The sequence below is a fragment of the Rhinopithecus bieti genome, unplaced genomic scaffold (genome assembly GCF_001698545.2).
Source record: "Rhinopithecus bieti isolate Rb0 unplaced genomic scaffold, ASM169854v2 scaffold_15437, whole genome shotgun sequence".
In the NCBI taxonomy this organism is placed as follows: domain Eukaryota; kingdom Metazoa; phylum Chordata; class Mammalia; order Primates; family Cercopithecidae; genus Rhinopithecus; species Rhinopithecus bieti.
The window spans coordinates 522,101-543,348 of NW_016808212.1; the positions used below are offsets into that span (position 1 = coordinate 522,101).

Genomic DNA, 21,248 nt, shown 5'->3' on the forward strand with positions numbered 1-21,248 from the left:
GGGGTGGGTGGGATATTCAGCCGCTTCCAATTATTTTCAGTAAATTACTTCCAGGCCACACATGTCTCATTTCTCTCCTTAAAACCTATCTGAAAACACGCTTTTCTTGATATAACTTCTCCGGCCAAGTCTACCTGCAACACGCTGGTAAAACGTAAAATTTCTCAGCACGAGAGCGAAGAGGATGATCCCCAGGCACGTCTCTCCATTCCCAGGTCCGGATGATTCCTCCTCACCTCGGCCACCTGTGCGGGGGCCACGCTTTCCCACTGGAAGGACGGTTTCCGGGACATGTGGCATCTCCTCGTGCTTGTGAGGTCTGAGAGTCCTGCAGTGGGGCCTCTTGGTTCTGGGGACAGAGGACACTTTTCACTCAGCCCGAGGACCTTTGGTTCCTTCTGTGAAGACGGCGGCCATGAGATGACGCCTTGTGACTCGGGCCTCCGCCGTTTGCCTCCACCTCTGCGTCTCTGTGTTGGGTTGGCAGCGTCCACGCTGTCTGGGTCATTGCCGAGCGTCCCAGGTCCCCACTCAGCCTGGCTCGTGTTTTCTCTTGTCCCCCTGACTGGAGTTTCAGTTCTTACCTTGCAGATGCTGGGCTTGTCACCCTCTGCTGTCTCCACAGCATCTGGGCAGGGTCCCCCCAGGAACTGGGCTCTGGTCTTGGGAGCCGTGGCCGAGGTCGGTGGTGCTGGTGCAGGAGGGCAGAGCTGCGGAGGCAGAGGGGCTGCTGATTCTTCCGTTATTACTTTTTATATTTGATAAGTGTTAGTGAATTGATCACTGCTTCTTTCCTCACTAGAGGTGTTATAAAATGTCACTTAAGGCCGGGTGCGGTGGCTCACCCCTGTAATCCCAGCACTTTGGGAAGCTGAGGTGGGTGGATCACTTGAGGTCAGGAGTTTGAGACCAGCCTGGCCAACATGGTGAAACCCTGTCTCTATTAAAAATACAAAAATTAGCCAGGAGTGGTGGCGGTGCCTGTAATCCCAGCTACTGGGGAGGCTGAGACAGAGAATCGCTTGAACCTGGGAGGCAGAGGCTGCAGTGAGCCGGGATCGCGTCATTGCACTCCAACCTGGGTGACAAGAGTGAGACTTCGTCTCAATCTATACAATGTATATTTTAAAAGGAGTAAAAATATTTTTAAACCAGACTGGGGAACTTTGGGTTCGGTGTTTAAAAGCAGTTCTGTTAGGAAGGACCTACACTCTGAGATTAGAACAATGAACAACACCCATTTGACCTCAGTGGAGTCAGCAAATCATGGAGGAAGGCGTCAGAATTGTTCCCAGGCGGGCCGGGTGGCCAAGAGGAGGTGCGAGAAGCTCTTGCTGAGGAAATATTGAGCCGCTGATCTCTAGGTGGGAGCTAGGAGACGGAGCTCTGCACAGGCTAAATTTTAGATTTAGAAATCAGCCAGTGCCGTATTCCCCAGAGAGCAGCTGTGATTTCTTACGGTTCATTTTCATGGAGAAAGTTTTAATCTGCTCATTTAAAGACACATTGTGATCAATAATCAAGCTCAGGTACTTAAAATTAGAAACCATATCTGAAGGAACATTAGTTCCAGGAGATTTAGATTTTTTATATGCCACTCAACATTTGATTCTTAGAGACAAAACCTAAAAGCACCTCTGCGGTTTTCCCCATTCTTTCAGGAGCCTGGGGTTTGGCTGTTAGTGAGAGCGTGGCCTGGCTCCATAGAGCTGAAAAAACAGGCCGCATCCACAGGCCTTCGGGATGGGACTGTTGGGCCTGCGGCGTCTGGCCCTCGTCCCACACAGGGGCAGGGTTTGGTCTCCAGGGCGCTCCTCAACCTTCACTTGTGGCTTTGCAGGTCAGTTCTCATTGACCTGTGAAACCACCCACTTTCTGCAGTTCCATCCCGTCTTCCCAGGGCTATGGTGGTGGTAGGATTTTAGGAATCGAGTTTACTGTGACTGTATCTGTTCTCTGATTTCCTGAAGACTGAATGGGTGGTTTCTCTCGCCCACCAGTGCCAGCCCCCTAGGGCTGCTGTGGGATAGCCTGAAACAGGGATGTTCCCCCAGTTCTGGAGGCCAGAGTCTGAAAAGGCATCTGCAAGGTCATGCTTCCCCTGGGAGCGTGTGGCTGGTGCCACCCCCCAGCGTCCCTGTCCTCCGAGCACCCACTGCCCCTGAGGTCACAGAGGAGGCCAAGGACACCTGGACGCGTCTGTCCCTGGCCCCAGCACTTAGGTGCAGGCGCTGGGTCCCGTACTGGGCTCTGTCCCTGCCTCCCATCCTCTCGCCTTCCTGCTTCCCCAGCCCCTTAGCATCAGCACGAGGCCGTGGGCCGACTGAGATGCCTCAGGGACCTGGGATCTAGAGCATCTTCTCATGGCCTGGACCCCCAGTAGGCCCGGCTGCACATCAGGCCATTTGCTCGGGGCTGGTCTTAGCGACCAGGTAGCACCCTTGGGCTCTAAGTGGTTACGTAATCATCAAGTCAGTGGTATCTGTGGAGCCCCTGAGATGTGAGGACACAGTTCTAAGTGCCACAGGGAGGGCCTGATTTGTCACGGGAGACAAGATGGTCACAGGCCCTTGGCCCAGGAAGAGGGGCTTCTGAGCAGGGGCTTGGCCTACAGCTTTCTCTGCTGGGGCGCCCGGAGCCTGATGAGTGATCAGTGCTGTCAGGGCACCAAGGCAGGCGCAGTGGGGGTTCTGCCCAGCAAACAGGCTCAGAGTATCCTCCTGTGGCTCAGTCGTGGGTTCCCAGATACCACAGTGGATTTCAGATGCAGCGAGGGGCGTGTGGCCTGCCAACACCCCAGATCCTTCTGAACGGCAGAGAACATTAGGTGTGCATCGAGGGAGGCATGCAGGATGGAGACAAAAGACTCATTCAGTGATCCCCAGAGCAACGCTGAGGGCGCCTGAGAAAGAATCACAACTCCATCAGCACAGGGTGACCTGCCTCGGCCCTTAGGGGTGGGGACGGCTGCACCATCACTGTCACCCACAGCAGCACCCACACCCATGCCCACACCTACACCATCACCCACACCCACATCCACACCCACACCATCACCCACACCCATGCCCACACCCACACCCATGCCCACACCCACACTGTCACCCACACCCACACCTGCAGCCTCACCCACATCCACACCCACACCCATGCCCACACCTACACCCACACTGTCACCCACACCATCACCCACACCCATGCCCACACCCACACCCATGCCCACACCTACACCCACACTGTCACCCACACCATCACCCACACCCACATCCACACCCACACCCATGCCCACACCTACACCCACACTGTCACCCACACCATCACCCACACCCATGCCCACACCCACACCACACTGTCACCCACACCCACATCCATGCCCTTTCCCAGCTCGAGTGCTCTCCCGTACCCTGGTGCACTGAATGACTGTGGCCGCAGGAGGCCAGAAGCCCACACAGAGGACGGAGGGGACATCAGATGATGTGTAAGGAAATGTGAAAAAAGTTTTCTCCACAATGTTTTATGGCTCATTTTAAGCCACTGTAAAAATTTCAAGGTTTCTATCACACACTTTCATATTTTGCTGTAAACCGATCTTACCATGGACATTGCAAAGTGAAATATATTATTATTCATGGAATTCCGTGCCCAGAAGAAGGTCTGCTGCCACCCAGGAATATTATTACGGGTATCATTGATCCAACCGGTGATGCCTGTGCATGCCTTTTGATCTGCAGGTGGGAAGTAATGTAGCTGTGTTGTTTGTTTAGATATTTTGATACAAAGGATCATTTTTCATTGATATCAAAGGGAAATTGCAAAGAGAATGACCAATTTGTCTGGCGGACGCACTTTCTGTACCTTAATGATATATACAATTCTATCCATTTATTCTTATTTTAATACATGAAAGTCGCACAAAGTCGGAGATCAAAAGCCAGCCAGACATGTATCTCATGGCTGCCCAAACAGAACTGCATCTATTCCCAGAGAAATTTCTAAATGACGAAGCAAATATGACCACAGGTTCCTGGCCTCGTGTGGGATGAGACTCGTGCTCTTGAGGAGAGAAAATCCGTAGGTTTCACTGGTTTCAGCACATCCCTAAAATGTATGAGCAGCACATGTACCTTTGGAGCCCTGGCCAAAGTCAGTGGCTGAGCAGAAGATGCGTGCTTCACCGCCGTCAAGTCGTCTGCTTGGCACATCAGAGGCCTGCAGTCCTTTCAACTTCCAGGTCCCAGGGCGGCGTCAATCACGCCACAGCGATTCCTATTTCACATCGTGGCCATTCAGACAAAAGAGCAGGTTTCCTTCATTCACGAGCGCAGTGAGCCGTTTCTGGACGCTGACCGCGTGGAGCACTTTGTGCCTCGTGGGGGTGTAAGGAAGCCTGGCAGGCAGGCCTCAGGTGGACGGACAGGCTGGGACGGTTGGAAGCAGCCCCCTCCTGCGCTGGGGCCTCCCCGTGGTGTAGACGTCTTCTCGGGGTGGGTCTCAGTGGAGCCGTCATAGCCAAGTCAGCCGGCGCTTGAAGACTGCTGCAGCCAGCCAGGGCAACGTGGAGGCTGCACTCGCCAGCCTGTGCCAGGGAGGCTCCAGGCACTTTCCCTGCCAGCCCACCAAGGTGTTACCAATGGTGCTGTGAGGGGTTCAAAGCCCTTGTCCCCTCCTGCTGTGGCTCAGCCTCCCATTGCTCCCTTCTCCCTTCCTCCCTCCCTCCCTCCTATCTCTCTATCATCTATCTTCTATCATTAACCAATCATCTAATCTATAATCTATCTTCTATCATCTATCATCTATCTACCTATCATCTATCATCTATTAGTTGTCTATCATCTAATCTATAATCTATGTATCATCTGTCATCTCTATCCGTCTATCTGTCATCTATCATTCTATGTATGCCTGCTATGTGCCGTATCATCTATCTATCATCTCTATCCATCTATCTGTCTGTCATCTATCGATCTATGTATGCCTGCTGTGTACCCACACCCACCGTGCCAGACACTGAATGCATGACGTGGAATGAGACAAGGTCCCTGCCTGCCAGAAGCTTAGAGTTTGGTGGGAAGGATAGATTCTAAGGAGGATGAGGGCCTCCCGGGTTCAGACAGTGGACTCCTAGCAGCCTCAAATATGTTATTTCTGGATGAGACCATGGTATGCTGCTAACAATCAACTCTCGAAAGAAAGAAACCAGCATGTGTGTGTAGCTTTCCAATTTCCATGGTGTAAGCACCATCACTGTAGCCAATTTCAAGGCCCCAGCGTGAGGTCACTGAGCAGGTTTGGGCAGCGATGAAGGGGTTTGGAAAACTACCACACAGATACAAGAGGTGTAGATAATTTCAAGACCACAAATAACAGTACAATAATTTGGAGTGGTGAGTTTTGAGTACTTATTACCTTTGTTTTACTATAGCTTATTTAGTTCTAAGTTTATGTAATTTAGTTTTTAATAATGACTTATTTGACAACCAACTTTCAAAACTGCCTGCACATCTCATCATGGTCCTCAGGATGAGGCTGGCTCCTGTGCACCCAGCGCCGGGCACAGTGCCTCGTGTGAGGTCGTTTCCACGGCCACATGTGTCCTCCCGCCACTTCACAGACAGCGACTTCCACCTCCGTGTCCTCAGACTCCACTCTCCACAGAGCCCTGGCCGTCATGAACTCCCTGACTTAGAATATTTCATCCATATTTGTGTATGAAGGCTCCTTTATGTTGAATGTTATTTAAGCCCTAGGTTTAATTTTTGTTTTTGTACAGGATAGAAAGCAGATGAACACATACGTTATCAGATGGTCTCTCTGTACAAATAACGCACGGCCCAGATGCTTATGGTCTGGAATCATTAGCATAACATATGCTTCCGCTCAGAAACGGGAAGTGTGGCGCAATTCTGAAACAGCTCCCGCCTTAGCACGGATATCCTGGTCTATGCTTAGGTCTGATTTTGGCAGATACACAAGTACCTTCTTGCCAAAGGCTGTGTCCCCATGCCACTGCTTGTGCCCAGAGCAGAGGCTCCGAGTGGTGGCACCACTTCTGTCATCGTCGGGACCACTGTTTCCCCTCCTCCCTCTCCTGCTCACCAAAAAGGGCTGTTGACCGAGGGCTCCCGAGGATCACCGAGGGCCACTGAGTGCACCTCATCATGGCAGGCACCCTGCAGCCAAGTGGCCCTGAGTACACCTCACCATGGCAGGCACCCTGCAGCCAAGCAGCCCTGAGTACACCCCACTGTGGCAGGTACCCTGCAGCTGAGCAGCACCGGTGAGCCCTTGGAGGTCAGAACTCAGATGCAGAAGCAGACAGTACCTGGAACCAAACCCCTGCAGGCTCCGTGCAGGGAACAGCGTGGCGGCAGGACCTGAGAAGGGAAAGGCGTTGGGGAAGAGGGAGGCAGGCAGAAGGAGCAGCTCAGGGAGCTCATCAGTGAGGGAGGGTGAGTGGAGCAGAGATGAAGAGATGGGATACACACAGCCAGGGAGGAGGATGAGATGGAGAGGGAGAGACAGAGACAGGGAGAGAGAGAAAGAGTGACAGAAACAGAGAGACAAGGACAGAGATAAAAAGACAAAGATAAGGAGAGAGAGACAGAGACGGGCACACAGAGAGAGACAGAGACAGACAGACAAGGACAGAGATGAAGAGACAAAGCGAGAGACAGAGAGACAGAGAGAGAGACATAGAGACAGAGGCAGAGACAGAGAGAGGCCGAGAGCAAGAGAAGGAGGGAGAAGAGATGATGGGGACAAGGGGAAGCTAAGTCTAAGACAGGTGAGAACCAGTGACAGAACCAGAAGGTGGGCTGGGCTGCGAGGGGCCTGGGCCAGCGGCTGGGGGCATTTCAAGCTTTGCCTGTGCCCCCACACCCGGGCACCCCTCTGTCCACTGCATCCCTGTCCTGTCACCAGACTCGGGAGTGAAGCACTTGTGAATGGAGAGAGAGGACACAACTCTGTTCTAACCTGGCAGGTGCTTAGGATTAATTCCTGGACAAATTCAGGAGTTCTCACTCTAGCCACCTAGAGCCATGGGCGTGACAGTTTCCCCAAACTTTTATTCTCTTTTCAGAAGGAGTCTAGAATCGCCCCAAATTCCCAGTCACTGAAAACCGCTGGCCGGGAAGCAGTGTGGACCTTTGTTTTTCAAGGAGATTTTGTTACAGAGAGAAAACCCCGCCCCTTGAGTGGCCACCGAGTGCCTGGACCTGCCAACGTCGCATGGGTTTGCACCTGTGCCCGGACCTGCTGGCATCGCGTGGGTTTGCACCCGTGTCCAGCGTCGCATGGGTTTGCACCTGTGCCCAGACCTGCTGGCATTGCGTGGGTTTGCACCCGTGTCCAGCGTTGCATGGGTTTGCACCTATGCCCAGACCTGCTGGCATCGCGTGGGTTTGCACCCGTGTCCAGCGTCACGTGGATTTGCACCTGTGTCCAGACCCAACGTCGCGTGGGTTTGCACCTGTACCCAGACCTGCCAGCGTCGTGTGGGTTTGAACTTGTGCCTGGACCTGCCAGTGTTGCGTGGGTTTGGCCCGGTGTCCAGTGTCACGTGGGTTTGCATCTGTGCCCAGACCTGCTGGTGTCACGTGGGTTTACACCTGTGCCCGGACCTGCCAGCGTCGGGTGAGTTTGCACCTGTGTCCAGACCTGCCGGTGTCACGTGGGTTTACACCTGTGCCTGGACCTGCCAGCGTCGGGTGGGTTTGTACCTGTGCCTGGACCTGCTGGCGTCACGTGGGTTTGCACCTGTGTCCAGCGTTGCGTGGGTTTGCACCTGTGCCTGGACCTGCCAGCACCGCGTGGGTTTGCACCCGTGTCCAGCATCGCGTGGGTCTACACCTGTGCCCAGACCTAACCTCGTGCCCAGACCTTCCAGCCATCGACATGGGCGTTTGCACCCTGTGTCTGGACCTGCTGGCGTTGTCTGGGTTTGCACCTGTGCCCAGCGTCGCGTGGGTTTGCACCTGTGTCTGGACCTGCTGGCGTTGCGTGGGTTTGCACCTGTGTCCAGCGTCGCATGGGTTTGCACCTGTGTCCAGCGTCGCGTGGGTTTGCACCTGTGTCCAGCATCGCGTGGGTTTGCACCTGTGCCCGGACCTGTTGACATGTGGGTTTGCACCTGTGACCAGACCTCCCGGCGTCATGTGGGTTTGTACCTGTGTCCAGCGTCGCGTGGGTTTGCACCTGTGTTTAGCCCACCGTCTATGGATGTTGAAGATCCCAAGGACAGCCAGGTTTCAATTCTGTAGATGCTAATTTACTTCATTTTTCTGGGGCACCAGAGAGTAAATTTAGAAACCCAATGCTATCTTAGGGCACCAAGAGAATTTCAGTTGAGGTGAAAATTACTGCTTTTTCTCCGTCATGAATAGATGAAAACATTACAAAGGAGGAATACATTTTCTTCTGAAAAATGAGCTATTTGTCAACAATGGGCTCTTCCCTTTGATGCAGAAACCATGGCCGGCTTTGGTCTGCTGTCATTAGGCCGACCCTGCAGCTCCCCAGCCGGGAGTGCCCAGAGCTGGGAAGGAAAGGGCACCATTTTCCCCAGTTCTCCTACCATTTCCATGAGAAGGTGGAACCACTGCTGTCAGGACTGGGGTTTCATCTGCCTGGACCCCAGAAACCAGTCTGTGTGGATCCTGGGGAGCAGAGCTGTAGGGGACTGTAGGGGCTGGGGCAGGTGAGGTGGGGGCAAGTGCGGCGGGAGTCTCCCCTTCCCTCCTGGGCTCTGTGTCCCCTGATGTCACCCCACTGACCTCCAGCCCCTTGGGTTTTGTGGATGGGCCAGGGCCCAGCGCTCGCGGTTAGGATGGGTAGTCATCCTACTATCTGTTGGGCACATGGCAAGTGCCCATCCCGTGCAGGCACTGGAGACACAGCCCACCCCGATGGGGCGTCTGTCTGTTGGGGAACCCCGGGGTGGCTGCGTTTTGATGAGGATTTTATGGGGGCTGGCCGGGCCCACACTCTCCCTTCTCTCCCCAGGTCCTGCTGTGGCAGTCGAGAGCCCAGGACCCCGTGGGCACAAGAGCCTCCATGCAAGCCTTGGGGGTGATGCGCCGGGTCCTCCTCCGGCCTTGGGCTTCCTGCCCCTCCCCACTCAGCCTCCTTCCTGCACATCCTGGGGACCAACCTTTGCATCTCCTGCCTGGCTCCACCACAAAACGTCCTTACAGAGGGTCTCAGGGCCACAGCCTCGTTGGGAGTTGGGGGTGGTGCCCGGAGACCACATTTGCGCCAAGTGCACTGTTTTCACTCCAGCTGCAGATGACGGAGGAACAGGACAACCAGAGTGTCCAAGGGCGTTCTGGGTCACTCAACCCAGACTTCCTGTGACCACGTTGTTATTAGTTTTTTTTTTTTTTTTTAATCAGGCTTCTGGGGAGTTCATGGCTCTTTAGGGAAACTCATGCTATCCCCACACCTGTGACCCTTATTTTCCAAACCAAAGTTACAGAAATGTCCTGCAGTGGGGATGGCACTCTCGGGGCATCAGGGCAATGTGGGGGAGGCCTCGGGGCATCAGGCCAACGTTGGGGAGGCCTCAGGGCCTCAGACTAATGTGCGGGAGGTCTCAGGGCATCAGACCAAGGTCAAGGGGGTCTCGAGGCATCAGGCCAAGGTAGGGGGAGGTCTCAATGCATCAGACCAAGGTTCAGGGAGGAGCTCAGGGCGTGGTAGGGACTGGAGGTCCTGGGAGGGAGGCAGGTGCCCATTCTGCACCTTCCTGCTCCTCTGCACAGAGCTCAGCTGAGGCACCTCATCCTGAGACCTCCACACGGAGGCTTTGAAAACTCCTTCCAAGAAGACAATGCCTCGGGGTGGTGGGGGAGAGGTGTTCCAGCAGCTGACCTCAAGGCCTGTGGCTGTCCCTGGATGATTTTGTCAGGTTTTGGTGGAAAGTGCAGCGGGCAGGGGAGGCCCTGGCTTCTCATTAGCCTATGGCCACCCCGACTGGCCGGCAGCCTCAGGCTGGGCTGTGTTTACCCCATGCAGTGGCAGTCTGGGGGGTGGCCGGGCCTTGCTCACTCGGGGACTCTGGGCGCCTTGGCCTCAGGGTGTGGGACTGAACACGCGGGATGGCTGTGGAGTTCGACTCAGGCACAGGGCCCTGACTTCATGTGCCCAACATCTCTGACCTCATCAGAAGTGGTACGCAGGGAGCCTGGGGCTTGGCGCTCCCCACTGGCCGCAGCCAACGTCCACAAGAGGAAGCCGTGGACCTCACCTGGCAATCTTGTCCGTGCATGACATGGTGATCAGCTGCTCCCCCAGCAGGACGCCGTCCCAGGTCTGCACTGCGCTGGGGCCACGCACGGGGACTGTCCCTTCCCCGGACTCGATCTTGGTGCGCAGGTGCCCGCGGAACTTCCTGACGAGGTGTTTGCTGCTGTGCACTAGGAGAGAAGAGGACGGGGAGGGGTGAGAAGAGGGAAGCCGCCTTGGTTTTGGGAGGTGGGAGAGGAGGAGGGACTGCAACAGAGGTCAAAGGGCCCCTCGCCATGGCTGGGCATTTGGCACGAGGAAGGGGCGTCAGAGGTTAGCGCTGTGTGGGGGTGGGCTCCAGAGCCACACCATCCCACTGGGCCTGGGCCAACTTCTCAGTCAAGGGTCAGGGAGTAAAAACCCAGGCTTCATGAGCCAGACTCTCTTTTCACCAACACCTGCCTCTGCTGCGTAAACGCAGCCACGGCCTGGACCGTGCTCAGGCCAGCGAGGGGCCACTGCGTCCCCAGTACTTCATTTTCCTTCGCAGACTTGAACATGCAGTTGGACGTGTCATTTTCAGGTGTTGTGAAGTATCATTTTTCTCACTTTTCAGCCATTAAAAATGTAAATATTTATGCTTAGCTGGAGGGCTGTGCAGAAATAGGCGGTGAGTGGGACTCAGCTCTTGCCCTGGTCCAGGTGTCAATCCTGGCTCCATGGTAAGTTGGCTGTGTAACCTGGGAAAGTGTCTCAAAGTCACTGTGACCCAGTTACTTCCTCTAATGACGGGAGTAATAGCAGTGCTTGCTGCCCAGGCTGGGAGGAGTCGACGAGGTGGCTCCTGTGAAGGTACTGGGGTCGCCTGGGCACCTCCGCTCTCACTGGGTCCTCTAATTACCAAGGGTCTCCGTGGGTAGGAGTTCCATGAGGCCCAGAAGTGACGGAGCCTCTGGTGGGTCTCCGTGGGTCCCTCAGGTGTTCTGTGTTCTCCTTTCCAGGGTCCCCTTGACACCCACCACCCCCCCCATACCACATTCCCCATAATTACTTGGAGAACTAGCATGAGCAAGAGGAAGCTTAAATTTATATTTTTCTTTCTTTGAAAAAATTTTGTATGTTTTGGTTTTGTTTTGTTTGAGATGGAGTCTCACTCTGTTACCCAGGCTAGAGTGCAGTGGCGCAATCTCGGCTCACTGCAACCTCCACCTCCCAGGTTCAGGAGATTCTCCCGCCTCAGCCTCCTGAGTAGCTGGGACTACAGGCATGCACCACCACACCTGGCTAATTTTTGTATTTTCAGTAGAGACGGGGTTTCGCCATGCTGGCCAGGCTGCTCTCGAACTCCTGACCTCGTGATCCGCCTGCCTCAGCCTCCCAAAGTGCTGCAATTACAGGCCCGAGCCACTATGCCCAGCCAAAATTTTGTACGTTAAATCTGGATTGTATTGTAATATGGAAATGGCCCACTGCTTTGCCTTTGAATTATATATAAAACAGTATAGTGATTCTATCATTTATATACACATGATGACATAAGTGAATATTAAATGCTTTCTTTTGAAAGTTCCTATTGAAGTTTCAGAAGCTGTGGAAATGGAATGTCCCCCTCACTTTCCCCCAGTGACAGTGCTTGATATGGCTGGGATCTGTGTCCCCACCGAAATCCATATTGACATGTAATCCTCAGTGTCGGAGGCGGAACTTGGTGGTAGATGATTGGATCATGGGGCAGATTTCTCATGCCCGGTTTAGTACTGTCCCCTTGGTGCTGTCCTCGTAGCAGTGAATGGTTCTCATGAGATCTGGTCATTTAAAAGTGTGTGGCATCTCCCCTCCGGCTCTCTCTCGCTCCTACTCTGGCCATGTCACCTTTCACCATGATTGTGAGCTTCCTGAGGCCTCCCCAGAAGCCAAGCAGAAGCCATGCTTCCTGTACAGCCTGCGGAACCTTGAGCCAATTAAACCTCTTTTCTTTATAAATTACCCAGTCTCAGGTGTTTCTCTAGAGCAATGTGAGAATGGACTAATACAGTGCTGAATGGTAACTAATGTTTGCGTTTATATAGGAACTTTCTCCTACAGATCCGAAGTAATTTCCAGTGTCTTTTCTAATTGTCTCTAGGAGCAGACATTATTTCACTATACATGCATAGTACCTAAGGCTATGCCTTGGGAAGAAAGATCGCTGCATTCTTTGGAGAAAAGACCTTTTGAGAGGCTTCAGATGGCTTGTCACTTTGTAACTAACTAGATACTTGATGAGATAAAATTTGGACCCGTCTTTGAGTCATTCATGGAAAAAAGAGCCAAGGAGAGGTATTGAGCCTGGGCAGGCACAGCAAATAAATGCCCAGCCCTTTCCCAGATAAAGCACAAATCTCTTCTTTGCAGCTTTAAAGGTGATGGTGATGATAATGATGGTGGTGATGGTGATGGTGATAATGGAGGTGATGGTGATGGTGAAGATGATGGTGATGATGGTGGAGATGGTGATATGATGGTGATGATGGTGATGGTGATGATGATGGTGAAGATAATGATGACAATGGTGATGATGGTGATGTTAATGGTGGTGGTGATGATGGTGATGGTGGTGATGATGGTGATGGTGGTGGTGATGATGGTGATGGTGGTGATGATGGTGATGGAGATGGAGATGGTGATGATAATGAAGGTGATGATGATGAGGGTGAAGATGATGGCGATGATGATGATGATGGTAATGAGGGTGATGGTGATGGTGGTGACAATGAGGGTGATGATGATGGTGGTGGTGGTGATGGTGATGGTGATGATGGTGGTGGTGATGATGGTGATGGTGATGATGGTGGTGATGATGATGGTGATGATGATGGTGATGATGAGGGTGATGGTGATGATGGTGATGATGGTGGTGGTGATGATGGTGATGGTGATGATGGTGATGATGAGGGTGATGGTGATGATGGTGATGATGGTGGTGGTGATGATGGTGATGGTGGTGATGGTGATGATGAGGGTGATGGTGATGATGGTGATGATGGTGGTGGTGATGATGGTGATGGTGGTGATGGTGATGATGAGGGTGATGGTGATGATGGTGATGATGGTGGTGGTGATGATGGTGATGGTGGTGATGGTGATGATGAGGGTGATGGTGATGATGGTGATGATGGTGGTGGTGATGATGGTGATGGTGGTGATGGTGATGATGAGGGTGATGGTGATGATGGTGATGATGGTGGTGGTGATGATGGTGATGGTGGTGATGGTGATGATGAGGGTGATGGTGATGATGGTGATGATGGTGGTGGTGATGATGGTGATGGTGGTGATGGTGATGATGAGGGTGATGGTGATGATGGTGATGATGGTGGTGGTGATGATGGTGATGGTGGTGATGGTGATGATGAGGGTGATGGTGATGATGGTGATGATGGTGGTGGTGATGATGGTGATGGTGGTGATGGTGATGATGAGGGTGATGGTGATGATGGTGATGATGAGGGCGGTGATGATGGGGATGGGGGGGGTGGTGGTGATGATGGTGATGGTGGTGATGGTGATGGTGGTGGTGATGGTGATGATGGTGGTGATGATGGTGATGATGATGGTGATGGTGGTGATGGTGATGATGGTGGTGATGATGGTGATGGTGATGGTGGTGATGATGATGGAGATGATGGTGGTGGTGATGATAAATTGAACATAAAATAGTTCGTATGACTCAAAACACTTGGTTCTTTATGAACATCAACTTTCTGTGGAAGGCAACATTGAAAGCATGGAGGAGCCATCACACTTAACAGTTTCCACAACATTACCACAATATTAGGGACTTTACTCTTCCATTTGGGGGATATTTTCTCAGGGAATGTGTTTGTTGCTGCACCTCCATTTCTGTTAATTATAGTATTCTTATATTCTCCCAATGTTTCAACTATTGTGGTCTTTTTCGAGATCTTGAAAGTTACCTATTATATTGTAAGACTTTTCTAAATTCTTACCAGTTGCTACTGCACAACTAACTTTCCATGAAGTAGACTTGATAGCTTGTTAATGCCATGACAACAGGGAGGCCCAGCTTTAATTAACAACTAGTTCCTAGGAGTTAACCCAAAGCTTTCAGGTTAGACTAATTTTGCCTGAAGAGCCAGGTGCATGAGATGCTCCTGAGTGTTTATTTTCGGAGGTGTTCAGTCTTGGGCTGCCTTCTCCACAGGCTCCCTGATGAGTTGAGCAGCCCCAGGGTGGCCTGAATGTCGGTGATCCTGCAGAGCCCGTTTCCTCTGGCTCTTTCCTGGCTAATTGTGAGAGGTGGGAAGGAGTTGAAGATGCCACTTAAGGCTGAACAAAATGCCAATCCAACCAGCAATTGCAGGGAGCTGGCCCTAAATGATCTGTAGTGGATTTAGAGTGTGCCTGAGACAGTGAAAGTGTAGAACCTCAAACCCCTGACTGCTGTGTCTACATAGATGCTCCCCAAAACATTCAAACATTCTGGTCTAATTCTGACAGTCCAAGTCATCAGACTCTTCATTACAGTGTTTATTAACCTATATAAAACCCTAGATAAAATGCTTATCTTTTGAGGTCAATATCAAGGTAAATAAGGATAGTTTTTAGATCCTCATTTCTAAATGAGGATGTGCTTTAGAAAATGGTTCCAGTGAATATTTTATTTTTAGGGGAGAATCAAAAGGAGTTGGAGACAAACAACAAGAGGCTTGTCCTCTGGGGAGCTAAAGATTTATCTAAAATGTGATGCATGGTTGCTGCAGTCACAAGGGGAGAGAGAGCACCAAAAATGAAACAAACCACAGGCACGAGAAAAGAAGAAAATATTTTTAAACACCAAATACATTTTAGATTTTCAAACTGTCTTCAAAAGGCATATGCCGGAAAGTCTGCCTGTGAAGCAACCCAGTATTCGTTGTAATAATACTACCATCCACAGTAGTTACCGTGGGGCCATGCGGGTGCACTTTGCCTTATTTGATTGATGATGATGATGATAGTGATGATGCTGGATTATAAGGCCATTAAAATTCATTATCCTAGAATGCACGGATATTACCATATTTTGCATATTTCTGTCACTCAATGGGAAAATCTGAAGACAGGAATTTAAGGAACTGTATTTTATATTCCCTGACTTCCTATGGGATTTTGGTTAAATCTCTTGAACTACCTTTCTAATCGTTGAATGGAATTGGCTTAGAACAAACATACTAGGCTCTTAGCATGAACTTGTAAGTAAATATATGACATAATCTATTTTTCTTGGCATTTTCTGGACATAGACTGGAGAATTTAAGCTGCTAAGTTCTCGGAAAATGGCTATAAGAACTGAGTTTACCAGGTTATTTAAAAACCAGGCCAAGAAAGAAGAATTTGCAGGCAGATCATTGGTGGGTTGGGAGGAGAGGAGCTGCTCATCCACAGTGAAGTACTGAGATCCTCATCTTCTGTTCCATCTGTGCTCTTTCAGGTCTGAGTTCTATCCCAGGCCTCCCAGAGCCACTAAGTGACCCGTCGCCCTCTGTGAGTCTGTGCTGAGAGCAGTCATCAGAACCCTGACTCTAACATAGACACACACAGCATGTTCTCCTGGCTGTGGGAATAAATGTCTTTTAGGCATTTGTCCCTACCTTAACTGACCTGGCCCTTCTAGGTCCAGGGAAAGCCACAGATGTGGCAGTTTTGAGTCACCTGAGATGAATGGAGTAGCCCTGGGTCGCATGACATTGAAAACTGAGTCTGCGGTCTCTGTCGCGAAAGCACCTTTCCCCTCCATCACATGTGACACCACAAACACTTTTCTTTCCTGCCGGTGACGCCACAGAGCGGGGAGTCTGGCCATAAGCTCTGCCTGGCCTCTGCAGACAGACAGGCTACCAGGCCGTGTACGCCTCCAAGCCCTTTCTACGAAGCCAGCAAGGAAACAAATGTTCCTAGTCTGAGATGATTTAAGGAGTTCAAACCCGGTGGCTCAAAACCCGACCTGTGCTCAGAAAACTAGAGTCTTGGATGCCTGTCTGCCCCGAATGCATCAGAAACTCAGCCAGAGTGCATGGGGCGAGCTGCATTGGTAAACACTGGCCCAGAACCCTGAAAGATAAGCCAGGGCTGGAAACAACAAACTTGAGTGCCTTCCAAAGCTGGCAGGCGACACAGCTCCCACAATACCTGAGACCAGCCGGCATTGATACCATGTCTAAGGCCCCAGGAATGGGGAATTTATGATCTCTCTAGACAAATGGTTTTGAGGGGAAAATAAAATGGGGACATCTAGAATTTCTCGAGCCACATGCATCCCAGGAAAGTGGGGTTTGATGGCAACTCCAGGGCCCTGGTGTTGTGTCTAGGACTTGGAGCCCCTGAGCCTGGGCCTCGGGTGGTTGGGGCTCGGGGAACTCCTGGTCCTGCTGAGCTGTCGGAGCAGGTTGCTGTTGGGAGGCAGCTGCTCAGCAGACACCGGAGAGTCAGAAGTGTGCTCCTAGAAACCCCAAGTCAGACTCACTTCTCTCCTGGGTCTTTGGTTACATGACACTTACTGTAATGATTATTTAAACCTATCTACAGAAAGTTTTGCTTATGCTCTACTCTGTGTTCCTTCATTTTAAAGGAAGGGGAACAATCTTGGGTACCAAACATCTCTTTGACTTAATCACATCATGGTTATATTGATAGATCCGATGCATCAGACACCTGTCGTGCGCTTGTGTGTGCACATATGCTTGTGTATGTGTGTTTGTTTTGTGCATGTGTGCTTATGTATGTGTTTGTGTGTGCACACGTGTGCTTATGTATCTGTGTTTGTGTATGTGCAGATGTGCTTAAGTACATGTGTTTGTGTGTGCACACGTTTGCTTATGTATCTGTGTATGTGCAGATGTGCTTAAGTACATGTGTTTGCGTGTACACATGTGTGCTTATGTATCTGTGTATGTGCAGATGTGCTTAAGTACATGTGTTTGTGTGTGCACACATGTGGTTATGTACACGTGTTTGTGTGCACATGTGTTTATGTTTGTGTGCACATGTGCATGTGTGCACATATGTGCGTATGCATGTGTGTTCATGTGTGCATATGTGCTTATACATGTGTTTGTGTGCACACATGTGATTATGTGTGTGCACACATGTGCTTATGTATGTGTCTGTGTGTGCACATGTGCTTATGTGTGTGCATGTGCACGTGTACTTATGTATGTGTTTGCACATGTGCTTATGTATGTGTGTGTGTGTGTGTGGGTATATATGTGTGAGAAAGAGGAGAAGTCTGGCACAGTTGAGAGAGAGGTTAGCAGGTGTGGCCCCTGTGGAGACGCACAATAGCTCAATGCAGGCCAAATGGGAGATTGAGGAAGGGATGAGCTAAAAAGACCAGGACCAAGCACGGTGCTGGTGAGAGGAGACAGGGCAGGTCCAGAAGGCGCCAGAGGCAGACAGCACTCGAGAGGACTGAGACCTCAGTCCGGAGTGTCCTTCGGTTTCAGATGGGCTCCTCTGGCCCCCAGCAAAGGTCTCAGTGGAGGGGACTGAGCTCTCTGCATTCTGCGGCCTCTGCATTTGTGAGAAGAACATCATGGCCCTTAGGGCTTCTTTCATTCCCTGGGCTTCTTTCGGGAGTGTGGGCCTCTGAATTGGAGGGGCAGTGCAGCTGGGTTTCTGCAGGGTTAATCCACGGGAGGGAGGCAGTGCCAGCTGCAGACCTCTGGGAACAGTGTGGACTGGAGGTGTCCAGCGCCTGCCGCCAGCGTTTCCTTTGGGGGGCTTGTCACTATCGACGCTGTGCTTGGCTAGCCCTGGAGGAGCCCCTCACAGCAAAATCCAGGCCACTTGCTCCCCTTATCCATGCTCCAGCCCTCTTTAAAGGGTAACAAAGAAACACAGCACCTGAGTTACAACCTGGAGACCCCTGGCCCTTACTGTAAAGGAGCTGAAAGCGTCTCTGCAGGGGAAATGGCAGGAGTTGTGCCTGAAGGTCTCTGCCCTCCTCGGGAGGTTCGAAGGTTGCAGAACCAGCTCTCTGAAGGCGCCTTCCCAGCAGACAATGGCAGGAATTTGGGTTCTCCTGCCTTTACTGAGTGACTCTGGCAGACGAGTCCCTGTTACAGGAGAGTTCGCCAAGTGCCTACCTTCTCCACACTCTCCAGATAGGAGAGCGGAGGAGCGGTACCAGCCCAATGGAGAGCATGGCACAGGAAGGAGTTTCTCCATTTTGCCTGGCATATCTGCTGCAAAAATGTGAGAAAAANTGGCTATAAGAACTGAGTTTACCAGGTTATTTAAAAACCAGGCCAAGAAAGAAGAATTTGCAGGCAGATCATTGGTGGGTTGGGAGGAGAGGAGCTGCTCATCCACAGTGAAGTACTGAGATCCTCATCTTCTGTTCCATCTGTGCTCTTTCAGGTCTGAGTTCTATCCCAGGCCTCCCAGAGCCACTAAGTGACCCGTCGCCCTCTGTGAGTCTGTGCTGAGAGCAGTCATCAGAACCCTGACTCTAACATAGACACACACAGCATGTTCTCCTGGCTGTGGGAATAAATGTCTTTTAGGCATTTGTCCCTACCTTAACTGACCTGGCCCTTCTAGGTCCAGGGAAAGCCACAGATGTGGCAGTTTTGAGTCACCTGAGATGAATGGAGTAGCCCTGGGTCGCATGACATTGAAAACTGAGTCTGCGGTCTCTGTCGCGAAAGCACCTTTCCCCTCCATCACATGTGACACCACAAACACTTTTCTTTCCTGCCGGTGACGCCACAGAGCGGGGAGTCTGGCCATAAGCTCTGCCTGGCCTCTGCAGACAGACAGGCTACCAGGCCGTGTACGCCTCCAAGCCCTTTCTACGAAGCCAGCAAGGAAACAAATGTTCCTAGTCTGAGATGATTTAAGGAGTTCAAACCCGGTGGCTCAAAACCCGACCTGTGCTCAGAAAACTAGAGTCTTGGATGCCTGTCTGCCCCGAATGCATCAGAAACTCAGCCAGAGTGCATGGGGCGAGCTGCATTGGTAAACACTGGCCCAGAACCCTGAAAGATAAGCCAGGGCTGGAAACAACAAACTTGAGTGCCTTCCAAAGCTGGCAGGCGACACAGCTCCCACAATACCTGAGACCAGCCGGCATTGATACCATGTCTAAGGCCCCCAGGAATGGGGAATTTATGATCTCTCTAGACAAATGGTTTTGAGGGGAAAAATAAAATGGGGACATCTAGAATTTCTCGAGCCACATGCATCCCAGGAAAGTGGGGTTTGATGGCAACTCCAGGGCCCTGGTGTTGTGTCTAGGACTTGGAGCCCCTGAGCCTGGGCCTCGGGTGGTTGGGGCTCGGGGAACTCCTGGTCCTGCTGAGCTGTCGGAGCAGGTTGCTGTTGGGAGGCAGCTGCTCAGCAGACACCGGAGAGTCAGAAGTGTGCTCCTAGAAACCCCAAGTCAGACTCACTTCTCTCCTGGGTCTTTGGTTACATGACACTTACTGTAATGATTATTTAAACCTATCTACAGAAAGTTTTGCTTATGCTCTACTCTGTGTTCCTTCATTTTTAAAGGAAGGGGGAACAATCTTGGGTACCAAACATCTCTTTGACTTAATCACATCATGGTTATATTGATAGATCCGATGCATCAGACACCTGTCGTGCGCTTGTGTGTGCACATATGCTTGTGTATGTGTGTTTGTTTTGTGCATGTGTGCTTATGTATGTGTTTGTGTGTGCACACGTGTGCTTATGTATCTGTGTTTGTGTATGTGCAGATGTGCTTAAGTACATGTGTTTGTGTGTGCACACGTTTGCTTATGTATCTGTGTATGTGCAGATGTGCTTAAGTACATGTGTTTGCGTGTACACATGTGTGCTTATGTATCTGTGTATGTGCAGATGTGCTTAAGTACATGTGTTTGTGTGTGCACACATGTGGTTATGTACACGTGTTTGTGTGCACATGTGTTTATGTTTGTGTGCACATGTGCATGTGTGCACATATGTGCGTATGCATGTGTGTTCATGTGTGCATATGTGCTTATACATGTGTTTGTGTGCACACATGTGATTATGTGTGTGCACACATGTGCTTATGTATGTGTCTGTGTGTGCACATGTGCTTATGTGTGTGCATGTGCACGTGTACTTATGTATGTGTTTGCACATGTGCTTATGTATGTGTGTGTGTGTGTGTGGGTATATATGTGTGAGAAAGAGGAGAAGTCTGGCACAGTTGAGAGAGAGGTTAGCAGGTGTGGCCCCTGTGGAGACGCACAATAGCTCAATGCAGGCCAAATGGGAGATTGAGGAAGGGATGAGCTAAAAGACCAGGACCAAGCACGGTGCTGGTGAGAGGAGACAGGGCAGGTCCAGAAGGCGCCAGAGGCAGACAGCACTCGAGAGGACTGAGACCTCAGTCCGGAGTGTCCTTCGGTTTCAGATGGGCTCCTCTGGCCCCAGCAAAGGTCTCAGTGGAGGGGACTGAGCTCTCTGCATTCTGCGGCCTCTGCATTTGTGAGAAGAACATCATGGCCCTTAGGGCTTCTTTCATTCCCTGGGCTTCTTTCGGGAGTGTGGGCCTCTGAATTGGAGGGGCAGTGCAGCTGGGTTTCTGCAGGGTTAATCCACGGGAGGGAGGCAGTGCCAGCTGCAGACCTCTGGGAACAGTGTGGACTGGAGGTGTCCAGCGCCTGCCGCCAGCGTTTCCTTTGGGGGGCTTGTCACTATCGACGCTGTGCTTGGCTAGCCCTGGAGGAGCCCCTCACAGCAAAATCCAGGCCACTTGCTCCCCTTATCCATGCTCCAGCCCTCTTTAAAGGGTAACAAAGAAACACAGCACCTGAGTTACAACCTGGAGACCCCTGGCCCTTACTGTAAAGGAGCTGAAAGCGTCTCTGCAGGGGAAATGGCAGGAGTTGTGCCTGAAGGTCTCTGCCCTCCTCGGGAGGTTCGAAGGTTGCAGAACCAGCTCTCTGAAGGCGCCTTCCCAGCAGACAATGGCAGGAATTTGGGTTCTCCTGCCTTTACTGAGTGACTCTGGCAGACGAGTC

At 51.4% G+C, this 21,248-nt stretch overlaps 1 protein-coding gene across 1 annotated transcript in view; it reads right to left on the bottom strand.

Annotated features, from left to right (window-relative positions):
* Window positions 1–21,248, bottom strand: part of ADARB2 (adenosine deaminase RNA specific B2 (inactive)) — a 530,095-nt gene that overhangs the window by 27,377 nt on the left and 481,470 nt on the right. The window contains 1 exon segment of the mRNA XM_017885822.1: window positions 10,247–10,415. Within this exon segment, the coding sequence (XP_017741311.1) occupies window positions 10,247–10,415 (169 nt within the window).